We start from the raw sequence: 12,871 nt of genomic DNA, 5'->3' as shown, positions 1-12,871 counted from the left end.
CCAATAGATCTAAATGGGTGTGGCCAAGTTAATCATAAAATGGCGTTCATCTCATCACTTCTTTTTCCTCTTCATTATTTTAACTAGCAAGGCAAGGGATTGAGACAATGAGTAGACTCTACCAGGAAAGCCTTCTTCTTCAGATGCAGCCAGGACCACCAAACACGTCACAACCTACTAGACTGCTCCACCCTCCAAAGCCTCAGTCAATGTCAAGGGATGTGATGCCTCATCACATTACCATTACTGATGATGAAGGTGATGAGAGACGCCCCTCAAGGAGCATTAGTCGTTATGGTGTCCCGTTATACAACTACCAACAGATACCACCTTATTTGAAAGGGAACCCTTATATCTTTGGTGGATATAGAGCTCATATTCCTATAGGGCTCTGTATGAGGAGGTAAAACTCACACTGGGATTATGTCCATATGGGGTCTAATTAAACAAATTATATATATATATATATATTTTTTGAATTTAATTTTGTAGTTTGTTTATCTGGTCCAACGAGACAATGAATATCTGGACACATCTCTTAGGATTTCTTTACTTCTTTTATTTGCTCATTAATGACAATCTCTCACTCCTCGAAGACAGTCACAGTGACTTTGGCGACAATCTTACATTCACGCTAATGGACTCAGCATTCATGGTAAGGAGAGAGATTTATACCCTTTATTTATTGCTTTATCTCTCTCTCTCTCTCTCTCTCTCTCTTATTAGACTTGTATGTTTTGTTCTGCAGCATTTCATCTTTTTAATTGCATATCAGAATCAGCGAGTAAGATATGGCTCAGACTCGATTTAGGCGGGATATCTGTTGGTCTTTGCGGCTGTTACTTCCCCGGAGCTTATTATGCTTTCTATTGTCATGCAGTGAGTGATTCAGTGCTTGTGTATATGCATACAGTTTAATTATGGACACACTCTAGTATTGGCAGTTAGCATATCTAGTGGCACTGTTGATATTAGCTGTAGGAAGTATGGCAGTACAACTTCATCCTCAGTTTCTGTCATCACAATGGCACTATAGGTACTTGTACGTCATATATCTATGTGGAAAAAACTTTCTTTTGTAGGAGATTGTTTCTTTATTCTATTCTAATATTTGCTGGAATGATACCAGTAACTCATTGGGCACTTACTAATGGTGGATTTAACTCACCACTAGTCTTGGTCAGTTATCAGCTTTATAGACTCCAATCTTCATTATTCTTTTATGGTACTAGGTTTTTGTTCCAAAAATAGCAGTAATGTACCTATTGGCAATCATTGGTGGGACGTTTTATGTCACAAAGTTTCCAGAGTGTCAGTTTCCAGGTAAAACACTGTTCATTGTGTTCAAAAAGTCTTACTATAAACCAAGAACACAAGTGATTCTTAGTAGTTACTAACAAATCAATTTTCTTTCTCTTTTGCTTCTGATGTAGGTCGTGTAGATTTTCTTGGTTCTAGTCATCAATGGTGGCATCTATTTGTATTCCTTGGTTATGCATGGATTCATCATTGTACCATACTAATATATAATTATTGGATGGTTCATTCTTGTGAAGAGCATTTTCAAAAGCACCAGTCACTCTCCAGTATATTGGGAATAACTGATTGAGCCGGCAATTTTGAAGCTTTTAAGACTATTTTATTTCATTTTAATTTATTATTTATGCACAGGATTTAACCATGGATTGGCTTTTAAAGAATTTTAATAGATACAATAATAATAAATACAGACATAAAATATAAAAATGCAAGCACTCACATTTAAAAATTAGTCATTTTCATGAATGCTATAGTATGGTACATCAGTAAATTCTTCCATTTTTTCATGCTCTTCTCGTCTTAATATTTGTCTCTCAGTGTACTCAGTAATGATGAATTGTTGATCGACGTCTGATTTCTCATTCCTTGAGCGATATTTATACTTGTAGGCAATAGGTATATAAACAATCACTGATATACCTATAATCACAGACTTTGTCGCAAAGTATTCCCAATCACAACCCAGTGGTATGAGCAAACCAAGTGTAGTACAAGCTAGAAAATTTGTGAGGAGCAGCCAGATTCCAATTAACAGACTTTGCATGCTCAGTGGCCCTTGGGCCATAATGAATCTTAATCCGTTGACAAAGACCAAAAACAGACAAGCACCTTCAAATACCTGACTTATTATTAAAACATAAAACGGTATGGTGAAGTCATCATAGGTCCCAGCAATGAAACTCGAATCGTTTGGTATTTTGTGGCATCTGTTGTTTCCTAATGATATGTTATTAGCAATGGCCGATTCAATGTCTTTGCCCATCTGAAAAGTCAGTACACTTAGTAAAATTGTTTTCAAAAATGCTATCAGGACTCCAACCCACATCAACTTGAGCATGCTTGGATTATAGCGAGGAAAGAAAGGAGATATGATAAATTGAAAAACTAGCACGCATACACCAATAGTTGCATAAGGTATGACTGAAGAATAAAAGTTGATGATATTATCTAAGAGTGAAGAACTATCATGCTGATAATATTGCTCTGACAGCACTGTAGAGAACTCTTGAATGCTGTAACCAAACGTAGCAAGGAGGATGAATAATATATTCCAAAAACTCTTGACATCTTCAACTTCTTCAGTCGAGTATGGCCCACCATATCTACTCTTTGCCAAGTCAATTCTAGAGGGAAGTTCCTCTCCATATGTAAATGCACTCCTCCAAATTGGTGCTTTGTGCTGCTTAGCAAATCTTAATACTCCCCATATTAGTTTAATGGGATTGTTTCTTTGTGGTGGTTCATTTACTAAGTTCTTTTTAAAAATGATGATAAAAAATAACGGAGCGACCGTTAAAACAATCAGGAAACAAAACAGGACGGAGAAATTATAAATGTCCTTGTTCTCACCAGTGTACCTAGTAACGAGGGACTGGAGGAAGAAAAGGGTTGAGCCAATGGTGTAGAAAGAGAATGCAAACCAGTAGATGAGGTTTGGTAGGTCAGTCGAGGGTGCAAAATGGAGCTGGTCAGCACCAAACTGTATAACATTAGCAAGGCAGAGCACAAAACCAACAAGAGCAACCAAGTTCATTAGTATGAAGCAGATTATGAGTGGAACAGACTTGGTAGATAAGAAGCGCACAAGAATTAGGGACAGCAACATTCCAAGGGAGCCAACAGAGAGCAGGGCTGAACTGAGATATAGGACTCTGTGTCTCGTCCATCTTTCACCAACAAATGCAAAGGCTGGGAAAAACAGGAAGAAAACAGCCAGAGGTACTATGATGTACTTGAAAAAGCTTCCTCCTAAGATTGCAAAGACGATGGGGTTAGATATGAAAGGTTGAGCCGAGCTGAGGAACACTGTTGCTAATAAGAGACTCCACATCAGTACCAGGGTCCCTCCTTTTGAGTAAATGCAAGAATACTTGAGTCTCTTCAAATCCATTTTTGTTTACTGCAGAAAATGGGCGTTACCCTTAAAATTTTATTATTAATAATAATTAATGAAAAAATAATTATTGCTATTTTAAATATGAAAAAATAATAATATTAATGAAATGAAACAAAAAGAAAAAACCAATGCTACCACCAATTGACTGCCATTAGTTCCTCAACTCAAGTAGTGATCTTATCTTGACGTTTATTACGAAACAGACTCCTCAGTACCATTACTTGTGATACTCCAACAACTATCAGTAAGACACAATAAAACAATGACCACCACAACACTCGACTGTTGCTGCTCTCTAGAGTGTGACGATGGCGTGCTTCCCGTGCCCTGAAGAACTGCTGATAAAACTCAACCTTATTTAAATGATCAGTAACATTAGCAAGGAGCCTCTACAGACAAACATAAAGACACAAGGACAAAGGTTAAACATAATATACCATATAGTGGGTTATTTTTAAGGATAAAAAATTTCGCGAATTTTACGGATTTTTCAAGATTCGCGAAATTAAATTCCTTGAAAATCAATTTAATACGATACAAGATGGCAGAATAGTACAAATTCACGAAAATTAATTCTACGAACTTCCGGATATGGGTCATTCACGAAATTTATTATCCTCAAAATAAACCCGCTATACGGTATACACATCTTCACACAAGACAGCTGAAGACTCACTCTAATATCTAGTACTTTCATGTCATTCACTGTACTCTCAGGATCCATCATGATGTCATCACCAAAATCTTCATATTCTACTAAAAACGGTAAAAGAATAATATAATGACCCAGCAGATTTCCCAGGAAAAATTGAAATTAATGATTTTTTTTTTCGGAAAAATTATTTTACCAGCAAATTAAACGGGGAAAAATTCAAATTAATGATTTCTCAGGAAAAATAATTTTTCTCTGCAATTATCCAAAAAAATTAATTTCACACAGACATTGGCCTGATTTTTGAGCAACTTAAAAGTCTAAATTTGATCGGAATCTGTTCAAACAAAATTATTAAAATACAGAATTCTATGTACTAAGATAAAAGAAGTTTTGTCCAATATTTAAGCAATTTTAAAATTCATAAAAATCCAAATTTAATCGGAATCAGCTAAAAATGTATTGTGTATCAGAAAAAAATTATAAAATAAATTTCTCCAAGAAATTTTGCTATATGAAAATATCTATGTCCATATATTTAGCCAAACTTTCAACAAGTTATGACACTGTACCTGAGTTTGAGTCCATTAAAACATCCATAAAGATTGTTTTGTCTGATATGTGACTGAAACTATTATCGAAACACAAGCTATAGTCTCCCTCTTCAGAGACATCAAAAGAATGCAGTCCATCCATCTTCCTTTCCTCCTTTACAAGCATTTCATGACTAGGACTCAATAAATAGAAAGTAATATCTAACTCGCCACCTTCTATTACCTAAAGAAAAGTAAACAAAATGACAATGAAAAGTACAAAATTTATATATGCCTACATCTTAAATTTAGCATAATAATAAATTAATAATTAAAAAATAGTTTCCTACCTGATACTCCACTTCTAATGACACCCCAGACTTTAAAGGCTCGTAAAAACATTCCTGCCGACCCGCTCCTATCTTGAATGTTATGGCAAAGTCTTTAGCCTCAGAAGAGACGGACAATAGAATGGTCACCAACAATAAAAAGACGGCCATGTTTTAAAATTTAATCAATTTCAATTAATTAATAATTAACACCACACCCACTATTACTGCAGCAATAAAAAACTATAGTTTCTTGTGTGTGTGCGTGTTTACACAATACAAAAAATAACATTATGTATTCTTGGATCCATTTTAATTAGTTCATTGCACTTGAGCTACACAACCTGATAATTTCTGCTCTCTTTGCGTCCAGCAACAGCAACAAAGCAAGACACAATCACGCCAATGACCTAAATTAAAACTTTAAAATAATGTTTACATACATTTCAAAATACCTGAAGTAGACCAAATGTAATAGCGACCCCAGCTATAGCTTCAAGAACAGTGCTGACATTATCTGAAGCAACTTGTGTGCAACCCTACAATCAATACAAACATTACGTGAGGATCAGAGAGAATAGAATTGGGAGAAGAGAGAGAGAGAGAAAGAAGAGATATCTAAATATTCATACCCTTGTATATATATTGTTGGTCTCAGTAGTGTTACAGTTATGATTACTGCTTTTACAGCACGATGTTGGTGGGTTTATTCCTAGTATTTTAGTATAAGAAGTATAGTTGTAGGTGCCACAACATTTAAACTAAAAAACAGAACAATAAGTTAGTATTATAATCTTTTTATAATTATACTACAACTACAAATACTTGTACTTACTGATTTTTGTACAGTATCCCAAGTGTGCTTGATACTAGTGTCATTACTGTAACGAGTGAATGTATTATTGACACTTTTGTTGAATGCACCACCAAGCTATAAACAGCAATAATAAATAATAAAATAATAATAATAATAATAATAATAATAATAATAATAATAATAATAATAATAATAATAATAATAGTTTTATTAGTTGCATGCTTACATCGTCTTTCTTAACTGCAGCTGCAATACCACCAGCAATTTCAATGATCACCAACAAAGATAGCACAAACCCATACTAAGAGATAATGTCAATAATAATAATAATAATGATTACTTACCAATCCTAGCATGATTCGTCCACCAACAGTATTGGCAAACACACCTCCAACCACACCAACTAGTCCGAGCAGCAATACAAATATACCAATTACTATCAGAAGGACTGGTATCTGTTCATAAGTTGAGGGATTGTCAACAATTTGTATATAAGTATCGCCATGGACCTAATATATAGTGGAGGAAGAAACCATATGCATTTCCTTGTAATGACTAAGTACATAAACTCATTACAAATAGACCAATACGTGTAGCATTGTCACTATTGTGTGACTATTACTCTTACCTTAGACCAAATACCCACTATGAGGACAACAAGACCGCAAAGCTATTGAAAAGAAAGAAAGCAAAATACAGTAATTATTTTATCTTTTGGCATCATTTGGCACAAAGAGAAATGGAGAGATCATGATACCGTAGTATGGCATTGTTATTCTAAAATATTGGCAAAGAATAATGATACAAGTACATGTACATGTACTACACAGTGAGAAATGAGCCTTCCGATCTATGAAGTATAATAACAAGCATTCCTTTGAGCCATTAGGCTGTTTAATGACAATCACATGTTAAAGCTATGGCTGATCACATGCCAGAAGTCCAGAGTGACAGTTAGGATAATTTGAGTTATAGGTGAAAGTACAAGGAGGTTATAAGGTATAGGAATGGGCTCACATGATTACATTAGTATGTACAGTATGTTAATCTAAACCAATAACAATCCCAAGTAGTTTCACATGACATGCAGCTGTTGTTTGAGAGTGGACACAAAGGACATCACATGAACAATACACAATAAAACATGACAGCAAAGCACTCATTTACCCCTCAGAACACAATGGGTATATATTCTAGTTAAATGTACACAATACAGACAAAAGACAAAACAGACAGATTTGTGATAATCGTGATCAGTAAATTAGCACAATGAGTTCACACTAAACAATTTTTACAAGCTATCAACATAATCTACTATTAGTGTATTTAGTGTGGCCAGTAACTTGTTTTTTTACATAATATGAATTATATAGAATGGAATGCTATTATAAAAATAAACTATAATCTTTCATTTTGGTTCCCTTCTTCACTCACCACAACGAAGATATTGACAAAGATGAGGAGGAATCTCAAAAAGATTCTAAGAAAGTCCAAGCAACTTCTTTCGCCCATAACGACACTGGGAAAGATCTAGACACAGATGGATACAGTAAAACAGAGAGTAAAACGACAAGATGTAGATGAAGGTTGATATTGATATGGAGAAACGAGTCGAGATTAGAAGCACGCCCACTAATAACTTTTTAATCTGATGACGTATTAATGAGCCCCATAAAATTTTCTTTTTCTTAAACTATTTTTTGAACTTATCGACTGTATTTTAAATACGAATCAATAAAATTATAATAAAACACACAAAAAAAGAATTAACTCTACACAGCACGTAACTGTAATCCAAACATATTATGTGTACAATGTATCCAGCTATTAATAACTTGTGGTGTGTGTGCATGCATAGTAAGGTCGATAGAATCAGTCTTAAACAACTTCATAATTGTCTTTCTTATGAGCAACAATAGCTACATATAAAGAGAACACTACTCCAACCAACTAGTAGAGAGAGAAAACAAAACAGTAATTAAAATAAAGAATGGTGGAGGAAAGGAGAAATTGATGTTATGACGTTTACCTGTAGAAGAGCAAAAGTGATACCAATGCCTGCTACAACTCCCAATATGTATTTAATATCACTTTTAATCTGATCAGCACATCCCTACAATTTAGCAGTGACAATGCAAGCATGTATATAACTACACTACTTACTGTATTGTATAAGTTAGCATCAATAGTAGTATCACAGTTACTGTCTATTTTTTTATCACAGCAAGAAGTAGGTGGTTCCATGTTTAGTTTTTCACGATAGGAACTGGGCCCGTCAATACCACAGCATTTCAACTAAAGAAGGTTCATGAGAAAGTGGTTATTAAGGCAAGAGACTTTGTCCTTACTGATTCTTGCAACGAGTCCCAGGCCTGTTTGTTGTCAGTGCTGTTGTCAGTATATTTTGAAAAGCTATCATTAAATGCTTTACTGAAGGCATTACCAACCTACACAAACAAGAGGAGAGAGAGAGAGAGAGAGAGAGAGAGAGAGAGAGAGAGAGAGAGAGAGAGAGAGAGAGAGAGAGAGAGAGAGAGAGAGAGAGAGAGAGACATTTCTTTGCTAATAAAGTCATTTCTCTTACTTGTCCACTTTCCACACCGGCTGCAATACCACCAGCAAACTCAATGATGACAAATAGAGCCAGCACAAATCCATACTATAGCAGCAAAGAAAATGATGAAGGGAATTGTAAATCATATTCTTACCAGTCCTAGTATGATTCGTCCTCCAAGTGTGTGGGCGAATATTGCGCCAACAACACCAACAATTCCAAAAATAAATACAAAGAGACCGATGATGATCAGTAGTGTAGGGACTTGTGTGTAAGACTTGGTATCTTCAGTGACTTTCAAGTAATCATGGTTGGTTCCCTATATAGGGATATACTATAAAGACACATCTACCTACACACACACACACAGTCTCTGTCTTCTCTCATCACTCTGTTTGCTTACCGCACCCCAGGCACCAACTATCAGTACACTCAGTCCAAGTATCTAGAGAAAGAAAGAATAAAAGAATCAATAAATACAATCATTTGTAATATGTCATATGATCAAGGGAGTGGCAATGCCTATTGGTGTCGCTATTATTTAAGGTTAACATTAAACATTGTTAGGATTTCTATTATCTAATGTATCATGTGAGAATCACTGGATAATGAATATTGTTAACTTGAGCACATGACCATATTGCTTATCAGTCACTATGCAATCACATGCTCTTTTACTCTAATCATCAGTTCATCTTATGACTGTCACGTTTACAAAATTAATGATACCTTACTCATTGCAAACTCAAAGAATTCACTAACATTTAGAAAATATAGCAAAAGCAAATAAAAAATCCATTACATCTATCAATCCATAAATTTAAAAATTATTGCGACTGGGCCAAGTTTCGGCTAATTTGTAAATTTTGAGAGGAAGTTTAATATTAAAAATTTGGCTCCTTTCCAAGGTCCATTTGCCTAGCCATTGCAAAAATTGGGGCCATTGCAAATGTCTTTATATGGCAATGCTGTAGCTGCTGTGTGTATTTACATTTAAAAACATTGACATAGCATCTGCTACTGAAACTGAATGCAATATATATAAACTAACTAATCCACACAATCTACTACTTTTACGCAGAGTATTACTAGTACTGCATTACAAAGGTTGTAAGACTAAAACAAGAGTAAAATTAAAAGTCTGAAAGTGGGTGGTCATTATGCTGAACTTACACAAACGCCAATGTTGACTGCGGCCAGGATAAATCTAATAAAATTCCTGCAGCAGTTTGGGCATTCTTTTACACCCATGACTGTTAGGTAGGTAATAGGAGACTGCAAAGAGACTTAACGAGACAAACAGCAGAGAAGAAAGACTGTGAAGTTGAACAGCACAGGACAGTACACTACCCTGACCTTTTGTACGAAACGGCCACGCCTGTCACATGGTCACTCACACCCTAGATTACGTAATTATGACATTTAAACTAAAATAAAAATAAATCCTCTCATATGATTATCATGAGCATTTTGAGCAAACAAACGCTTCATTGAGAAAACAAATAAGAAGTTTCATCGTCTCTAACAACGTCATAATTATTTCTTCTTCCTCTGTTATCAACAAAAGAAATGAACAGGGCAACTACAACAGCAAAAATCTAAAAAAAATACAAAAACGCATTGCAATAATTTATAAAATTGAACTGTACCTGTAATATAGCGAAAGTGATAATGACTATTGAAGAAACGCTTAATATACCACTGACCCAGGCATTGATCATTGTTTCACAGTCGTCCTTTAATTTAAACAAAAATGGTATGTTTTGTAAAATTATAGATGTGAATCATCTCTCTTGATTTACCTGAAAAAAGTCCTTATCGCTGCTACAATTATCAACATCCATACAGCATGACGAGGGAGGATCTATTGTAAGATAATCTTCATAGCTTTTATATCCATTTAATCCACAACACTCAAGCTATAAGTAGTAAGAGCAATAGCAAGAACTTAAAAAGAATAATGACAACTAACAGTTTGCTGAATATAATCCCATGTATCCTTAACTTCGGTTTTATTGTTGTATTCCAGAAAAGATTTCTTAATCTTGCTATTAAGTTCTACCTGTAACAAACATCAATTGAAACTGAGTATGGACTAATACTTACTCTGTCACTTTCAATGGCAGCTGCAATCCCACAAATAATCTCAATAGTAACCAACAAAGCAAGCAAGCAAGCATACTAAAAACATAAAACGTACAACCACAATAAATATATCCTCTAATTTCCTTTCCCCTCTTTCCCTTCCTCATAGCTTACTATTCTCAATACAATCCGGCCACATAATAGCTGTACAAAGATCCCACCAATAGTTCCAAGGAATCCAATCAAACAGACTAAGACTCCCAACACAATAAACATTGCAGGTACCCCGTTATAGTAATGACCAATGATCTCAACATAATGCTTATTATCATGCTAGGAAATAAATGTAACCAATGACACCTTTTAGCTGCTAATTGGTGTCGAATAACATAAAGAAAAACCAACTTACTATTATTAGTCCACCGACAGTACATATTGTTATACCAAGGATCTATTAAAGAATAAAGAATATAAAGGAACAGTTTAATCAATACAATAGTAACATAGTACTGGCAATAATTGTTTAGTGTGGTCACATGATGAGTGACACTAATTATCCATGCACTTTTGACTGACACATGACACTAGACATCACTAAACAAAAATTTTGTGTCATGTGACAATACCAAGGAATTACTTCTTATCGTTAGTCATAATTATGAAACCTGATATATACATAGCCCAAGATATATGTACTTATCATAGACAAAAATTAAATTTATTGAATTCATAAACATTATGTATACAGTACAAGCGCATTTATATCCTTACCACTACTATCACGTTAGCAATGATGAGACATACTCTTAAAAAGATTTTGAACCATTCAGAACGAAGTCTACTTCTATCTCTTTGAGCATGCATGAGAAATTTTAGTCAGCCCAAACCACCGAGACTTCTGAATCAGGAATGAAAAATCCAGGTGTGGTTTACAATCTTTAGTCACACCCTATTAGAAAATTTATTATGTAGACCATTTAGGCATTGTTTTTTTTCTGTAATGCAGACAATTAATTAAGCATTTTCTATAATGATCTTTCAAATAAAATACATCATTGCAAGTCCAATTCATCAAAACTTGAAGAACTGTTTTTTCCCGCTCTTTGCTTTCTGTACTTTAAGGACATTAAATCTGACTGTCTTACTCAACGGACGACACTGACCCACAACAACCAAATCACCTAGCTCAACATCCCTAGAAATACAATTAAAAGAGGCATGGTCTCGTGAAACAATGTCTACCTAAAGCAAGGGGAGAGGTGAGCCGACAAGTTCTTGTGCCTCTTCTCAAAACGATTGTATTTCTTAATATAATGGAGATAGTCACGGCGTATTACAATGGTTCTCTTCATTTTCATACTCCTGACAGTCCCAGTAAGAATACGACCACGAATTGAGACATTGCCAGTAAAAGGACACTTCTTGTCAATGTAAGTGCCTTCTATAGCCTAAGATGGTATGTATTAGTCTCGTGTAGCCAGACTCCTCCCTTTTTGACGTTGGGGGTGACATCCAAATGTCAAAAAAGGGGGATGGGTCTGGCTACACGAGGCTAGGTATGTATAGATTAATTTTGATGCAATTATTGAATAAAATCAACTGGAAATATTGGCAAAAAGTAAAATTCTTATTTTGTCACCATAATATATGAACAAATAAAAAAAAATATGGCGGATTTAATTATTATCAATATAATTTTAATATTAAATTTTTTATAAACCATCAATTATTTATTCCCCAACAAATATAGTTCACTGATCCCCTTTTCCCTTTGCTTACCTCTTTTGGTGTCTTGAATCCCAGTCCAACATTACGAACGAATCTCTGACCCTTTCCTTTCTTCTTTCCAAGTCCAAGGAGGACAGCCTTGCTGTTCTGGAAAACTCCTTTTTGTTTTTGATAAGCTTTCTCAGTCTATTTAGAAATTAATAAATAAAGGGATCGCATATATATAATGAAAAGAAGGGAAATCATTACAAAGAAACCTACCTGATCAGCCATTTTATACTCAAAGCACGTGGTGGAGAACTTGCTTACACACTGCGCATGCGCCAAGTTTGAGCTTAAATGGGCGGAGCTGAAGAGCTGTTATTAGCCCCGCCCTTTAAGTAATTCTCTCAAATCTCAGTCCAAGTTGAAAATGTCCAAGTTCTTGAGGATTTCTTTTCTGAGGCCGATGATTTCACCCAAAAATAACGTAATTATACTTTAATTTAGCTGTGGATTTAATATAAATTAAATAGTAATGTTCTTGTCAAAATGCAATGCAAGAATAAATTTTAATGCTAATTGATAATTATTTATATTTTACTCTCATTTATGGTTCATTCGAGGTTCTGTTGAAAGGCTGTGTGCAAAAATTCCTGATATTGCCACCCAAAATGCCTCAATTTATTTGTTTTGATACCCTTATCCTTATAAAATAGTTTTGATTAATTTCACTAAATAATTTTATTTATTTTATA

The 12,871-nt window shown here is 34.7% G+C and overlaps 7 protein-coding genes across 8 annotated transcripts; 1 reads left to right on the top strand and 6 right to left on the bottom strand.

Annotated features, from left to right (window-relative positions):
* Positions 1-15: 15 nt before the first annotated feature.
* On the top strand, positions 16-1,843 carry LOC100634877 (progestin and adipoQ receptor family member 3-like). Its single transcript, XM_003382394.2, has 7 exons — positions 16-403; positions 493-655; positions 727-879; positions 936-1,036; positions 1,083-1,179; positions 1,233-1,323; positions 1,434-1,843. The coding sequence occupies exons 1-7, from the start codon at positions 108-110 to the stop codon at positions 1,607-1,609; spliced, it is 1,077 nt and encodes a 358-aa protein (XP_003382442.1). The 5' UTR covers positions 16-107; the 3' UTR covers positions 1,610-1,843.
* Positions 1,769-3,430, bottom strand: LOC105316907 (solute carrier family 15 member 4-like). The gene has a single exon (XM_011412193.1). The coding sequence runs from the start codon at positions 3,428-3,430 to the stop codon at positions 1,769-1,771; it is 1,662 nt and encodes a 553-aa protein (XP_011410495.1).
* A 5-nt stretch (positions 3,431-3,435) lies between these two features.
* LOC100634755 (transmembrane emp24 domain-containing protein 5-like) lies at positions 3,436-5,141 on the bottom strand. Of its 2 annotated transcripts, none has more exons than XM_003382393.3 (4): positions 4,972-5,141; positions 4,661-4,865; positions 4,113-4,192; positions 3,436-3,825 (listed from the first exon to the last, which is right to left on the bottom strand). In XM_003382393.3, exons 1-4 carry the CDS (start codon positions 5,119-5,121, stop codon positions 3,601-3,603), a joined length of 660 nt encoding a protein of 219 aa, XP_003382441.1. In that variant the 5' UTR covers positions 5,122-5,141; the 3' UTR covers positions 3,436-3,600. The 2 variants fall into 2 exon arrangements, with proteins under 2 accessions (XP_003382441.1, XP_019849520.1); XM_019993961.1 differs by having other exon boundaries at positions 4,113-4,189.
* LOC105316903 (CD63 antigen-like) lies at positions 5,140-7,380 on the bottom strand. Its single transcript, XM_019993950.1, has 8 exons — positions 7,202-7,380; positions 6,396-6,437; positions 6,112-6,276; positions 5,994-6,068; positions 5,786-5,881; positions 5,583-5,711; positions 5,406-5,489; positions 5,140-5,360 (listed from the first exon to the last, which is right to left on the bottom strand). Exons 1-8 carry the CDS (start codon positions 7,277-7,279, stop codon positions 5,286-5,288), a joined length of 744 nt encoding a protein of 247 aa, XP_019849509.1. The 5' UTR covers positions 7,280-7,380; the 3' UTR covers positions 5,140-5,285.
* An 89-nt stretch (positions 7,381-7,469) lies between these two features.
* LOC100634421 (tetraspanin-7-like) lies at positions 7,470-9,713 on the bottom strand. The gene is made up of 8 exons (XM_003382474.3): positions 9,495-9,713; positions 8,725-8,766; positions 8,476-8,640; positions 8,352-8,426; positions 8,116-8,214; positions 7,931-8,062; positions 7,797-7,880; positions 7,470-7,717 (listed from the first exon to the last, which is right to left on the bottom strand). The coding sequence occupies exons 1-8, from the start codon at positions 9,570-9,572 to the stop codon at positions 7,646-7,648; spliced, it is 747 nt and encodes a 248-aa protein (XP_003382522.1). The 5' UTR covers positions 9,573-9,713; the 3' UTR covers positions 7,470-7,645.
* Positions 9,714-9,742: 29 nt separating this feature from the next.
* LOC100634298 (leukocyte surface antigen CD53-like) lies at positions 9,743-11,354 on the bottom strand. Its single transcript, XM_003382473.3, has 8 exons — positions 11,178-11,354; positions 10,816-10,857; positions 10,581-10,739; positions 10,428-10,502; positions 10,294-10,383; positions 10,124-10,240; positions 9,971-10,057; positions 9,743-9,919 (listed from the first exon to the last, which is right to left on the bottom strand). The coding sequence occupies exons 1-8, from the start codon at positions 11,268-11,270 to the stop codon at positions 9,809-9,811; spliced, it is 774 nt and encodes a 257-aa protein (XP_003382521.1). The 5' UTR covers positions 11,271-11,354; the 3' UTR covers positions 9,743-9,808.
* A 48-nt stretch (positions 11,355-11,402) lies between these two features.
* Positions 11,403-12,465, bottom strand: LOC100634172 (40S ribosomal protein S11-like). Its single transcript, XM_003382472.3, has 4 exons — positions 12,396-12,465; positions 12,186-12,320; positions 11,649-11,854; positions 11,403-11,601 (listed from the first exon to the last, which is right to left on the bottom strand). Exons 1-4 carry the CDS (start codon positions 12,405-12,407, stop codon positions 11,478-11,480), a joined length of 477 nt encoding a protein of 158 aa, XP_003382520.1. The 5' UTR covers positions 12,408-12,465; the 3' UTR covers positions 11,403-11,477.
* Between the last annotated feature and the right edge of the window lie 406 nt (positions 12,466-12,871).

The sequence above is a fragment of the Amphimedon queenslandica genome, unplaced genomic scaffold, assembly GCF_000090795.2.
Source record: "Amphimedon queenslandica unplaced genomic scaffold, v1.1 AMPQUscaffold_13521, whole genome shotgun sequence".
NCBI lineage: Eukaryota > Metazoa > Porifera > Demospongiae > Haplosclerida > Niphatidae > Amphimedon > Amphimedon queenslandica.
Note: the sequence above shows the minus strand (reverse complement) of the source record. Positions and strands in the feature narration are given on the sequence as shown.

Bases quoted from the DNA above. Each gene is read 5' to 3' on its own strand.
- LOC105316907 (XM_011412193.1), bottom strand. From the start codon at position 3,430: ATGGATTTGAAGAGACTCAAGTATTCTTGCATTTACTCAAAAGGAGGG.
- LOC100634877 (XM_003382394.2), top strand. From the start codon at position 108: ATGAGTAGACTCTACCAGGAAAGCCTTCTTCTTCAGATGCAGCCAGGA. The intron at 656-726 runs GTAAGGAGAGAG...CTCTCTTATTAG, and splicing joins TAATGGACTCAGCATTCATG to ACTTGTATGTTTTGTTCTGC. The intron at 880-935 runs GTGAGTGATTCA...GACACACTCTAG, and splicing joins ATGCTTTCTATTGTCATGCA to TATTGGCAGTTAGCATATCT.
- LOC100634421 (XM_003382474.3), bottom strand. From the start codon at position 9,572: ATGGGTGTAAAAGAATGCCCAAACTGCTGCAGGAATTTTATTAGATTT. The intron at 8,427-8,475 runs GTAAGAATATGA...TTGCTGCTATAG, and splicing joins GACGAATCATACTAGGACTG to TATGGATTTGTGCTGGCTCT. The intron at 7,881-7,930 runs GTAAGTAGTGTA...GCTAAATTGTAG, and splicing joins ATGCTAACTTATACAATACA to GGATGTGCTGATCAGATTAA.
- LOC100634298 (XM_003382473.3), bottom strand. From the start codon at position 11,270: ATGCATGCTCAAAGAGATAGAAGTAGACTTCGTTCTGAATGGTTCAAA. The intron at 10,503-10,580 runs GTAAGCTATGAG...TTATGTTTTTAG, and splicing joins GCCGGATTGTATTGAGAATA to TATGCTTGCTTGCTTGCTTT. The intron at 10,241-10,293 runs GTTAGTTGTCAT...TACTACTTATAG, and splicing joins GGGATTATATTCAGCAAACT to CTTGAGTGTTGTGGATTAAA.
- LOC100634172 (XM_003382472.3), bottom strand. The intron at 11,855-12,185 runs GTAAGCAAAGGG...ATACCATCTTAG, and splicing joins GATTCAAGACACCAAAAGAG to GCTATAGAAGGCACTTACAT. The intron at 11,602-11,648 runs GTAGACATTGTT...TTGTATTTCTAG, and splicing joins CACCTCTCCCCTTGCTTTAG to GGATGTTGAGCTAGGTGATT.
- LOC100634755 (XM_003382393.3), bottom strand. From the start codon at position 5,121: ATGGCCGTCTTTTTATTGTTGGTGACCATTCTATTGTCCGTCTCTTCT. The intron at 4,193-4,660 runs GTACAGTGTCAT...TACCGTTTTTAG, and splicing joins TTTAATGGACTCAAACTCAG to TAGAATATGAAGATTTTGGT. The intron at 3,826-4,112 runs GTGAGTCTTCAG...GTTTGTCTGTAG, and splicing joins TGAAAGTACTAGATATTAGA to AGGCTCCTTGCTAATGTTAC.
- LOC105316903 (XM_019993950.1), bottom strand. From the start codon at position 7,279: ATGGGCGAAAGAAGTTGCTTGGACTTTCTTAGAATCTTTTTGAGATTC. The intron at 5,712-5,785 runs GTAAGTACAAGT...TCTGTTTTTTAG, and splicing joins GGGATACTGTACAAAAATCA to TTTAAATGTTGTGGCACCTA. The intron at 5,361-5,405 runs GTATTTTGAAAT...GTTTTAATTTAG, and splicing joins TTACATTTGGTCTACTTCAG to GTCATTGGCGTGATTGTGTC.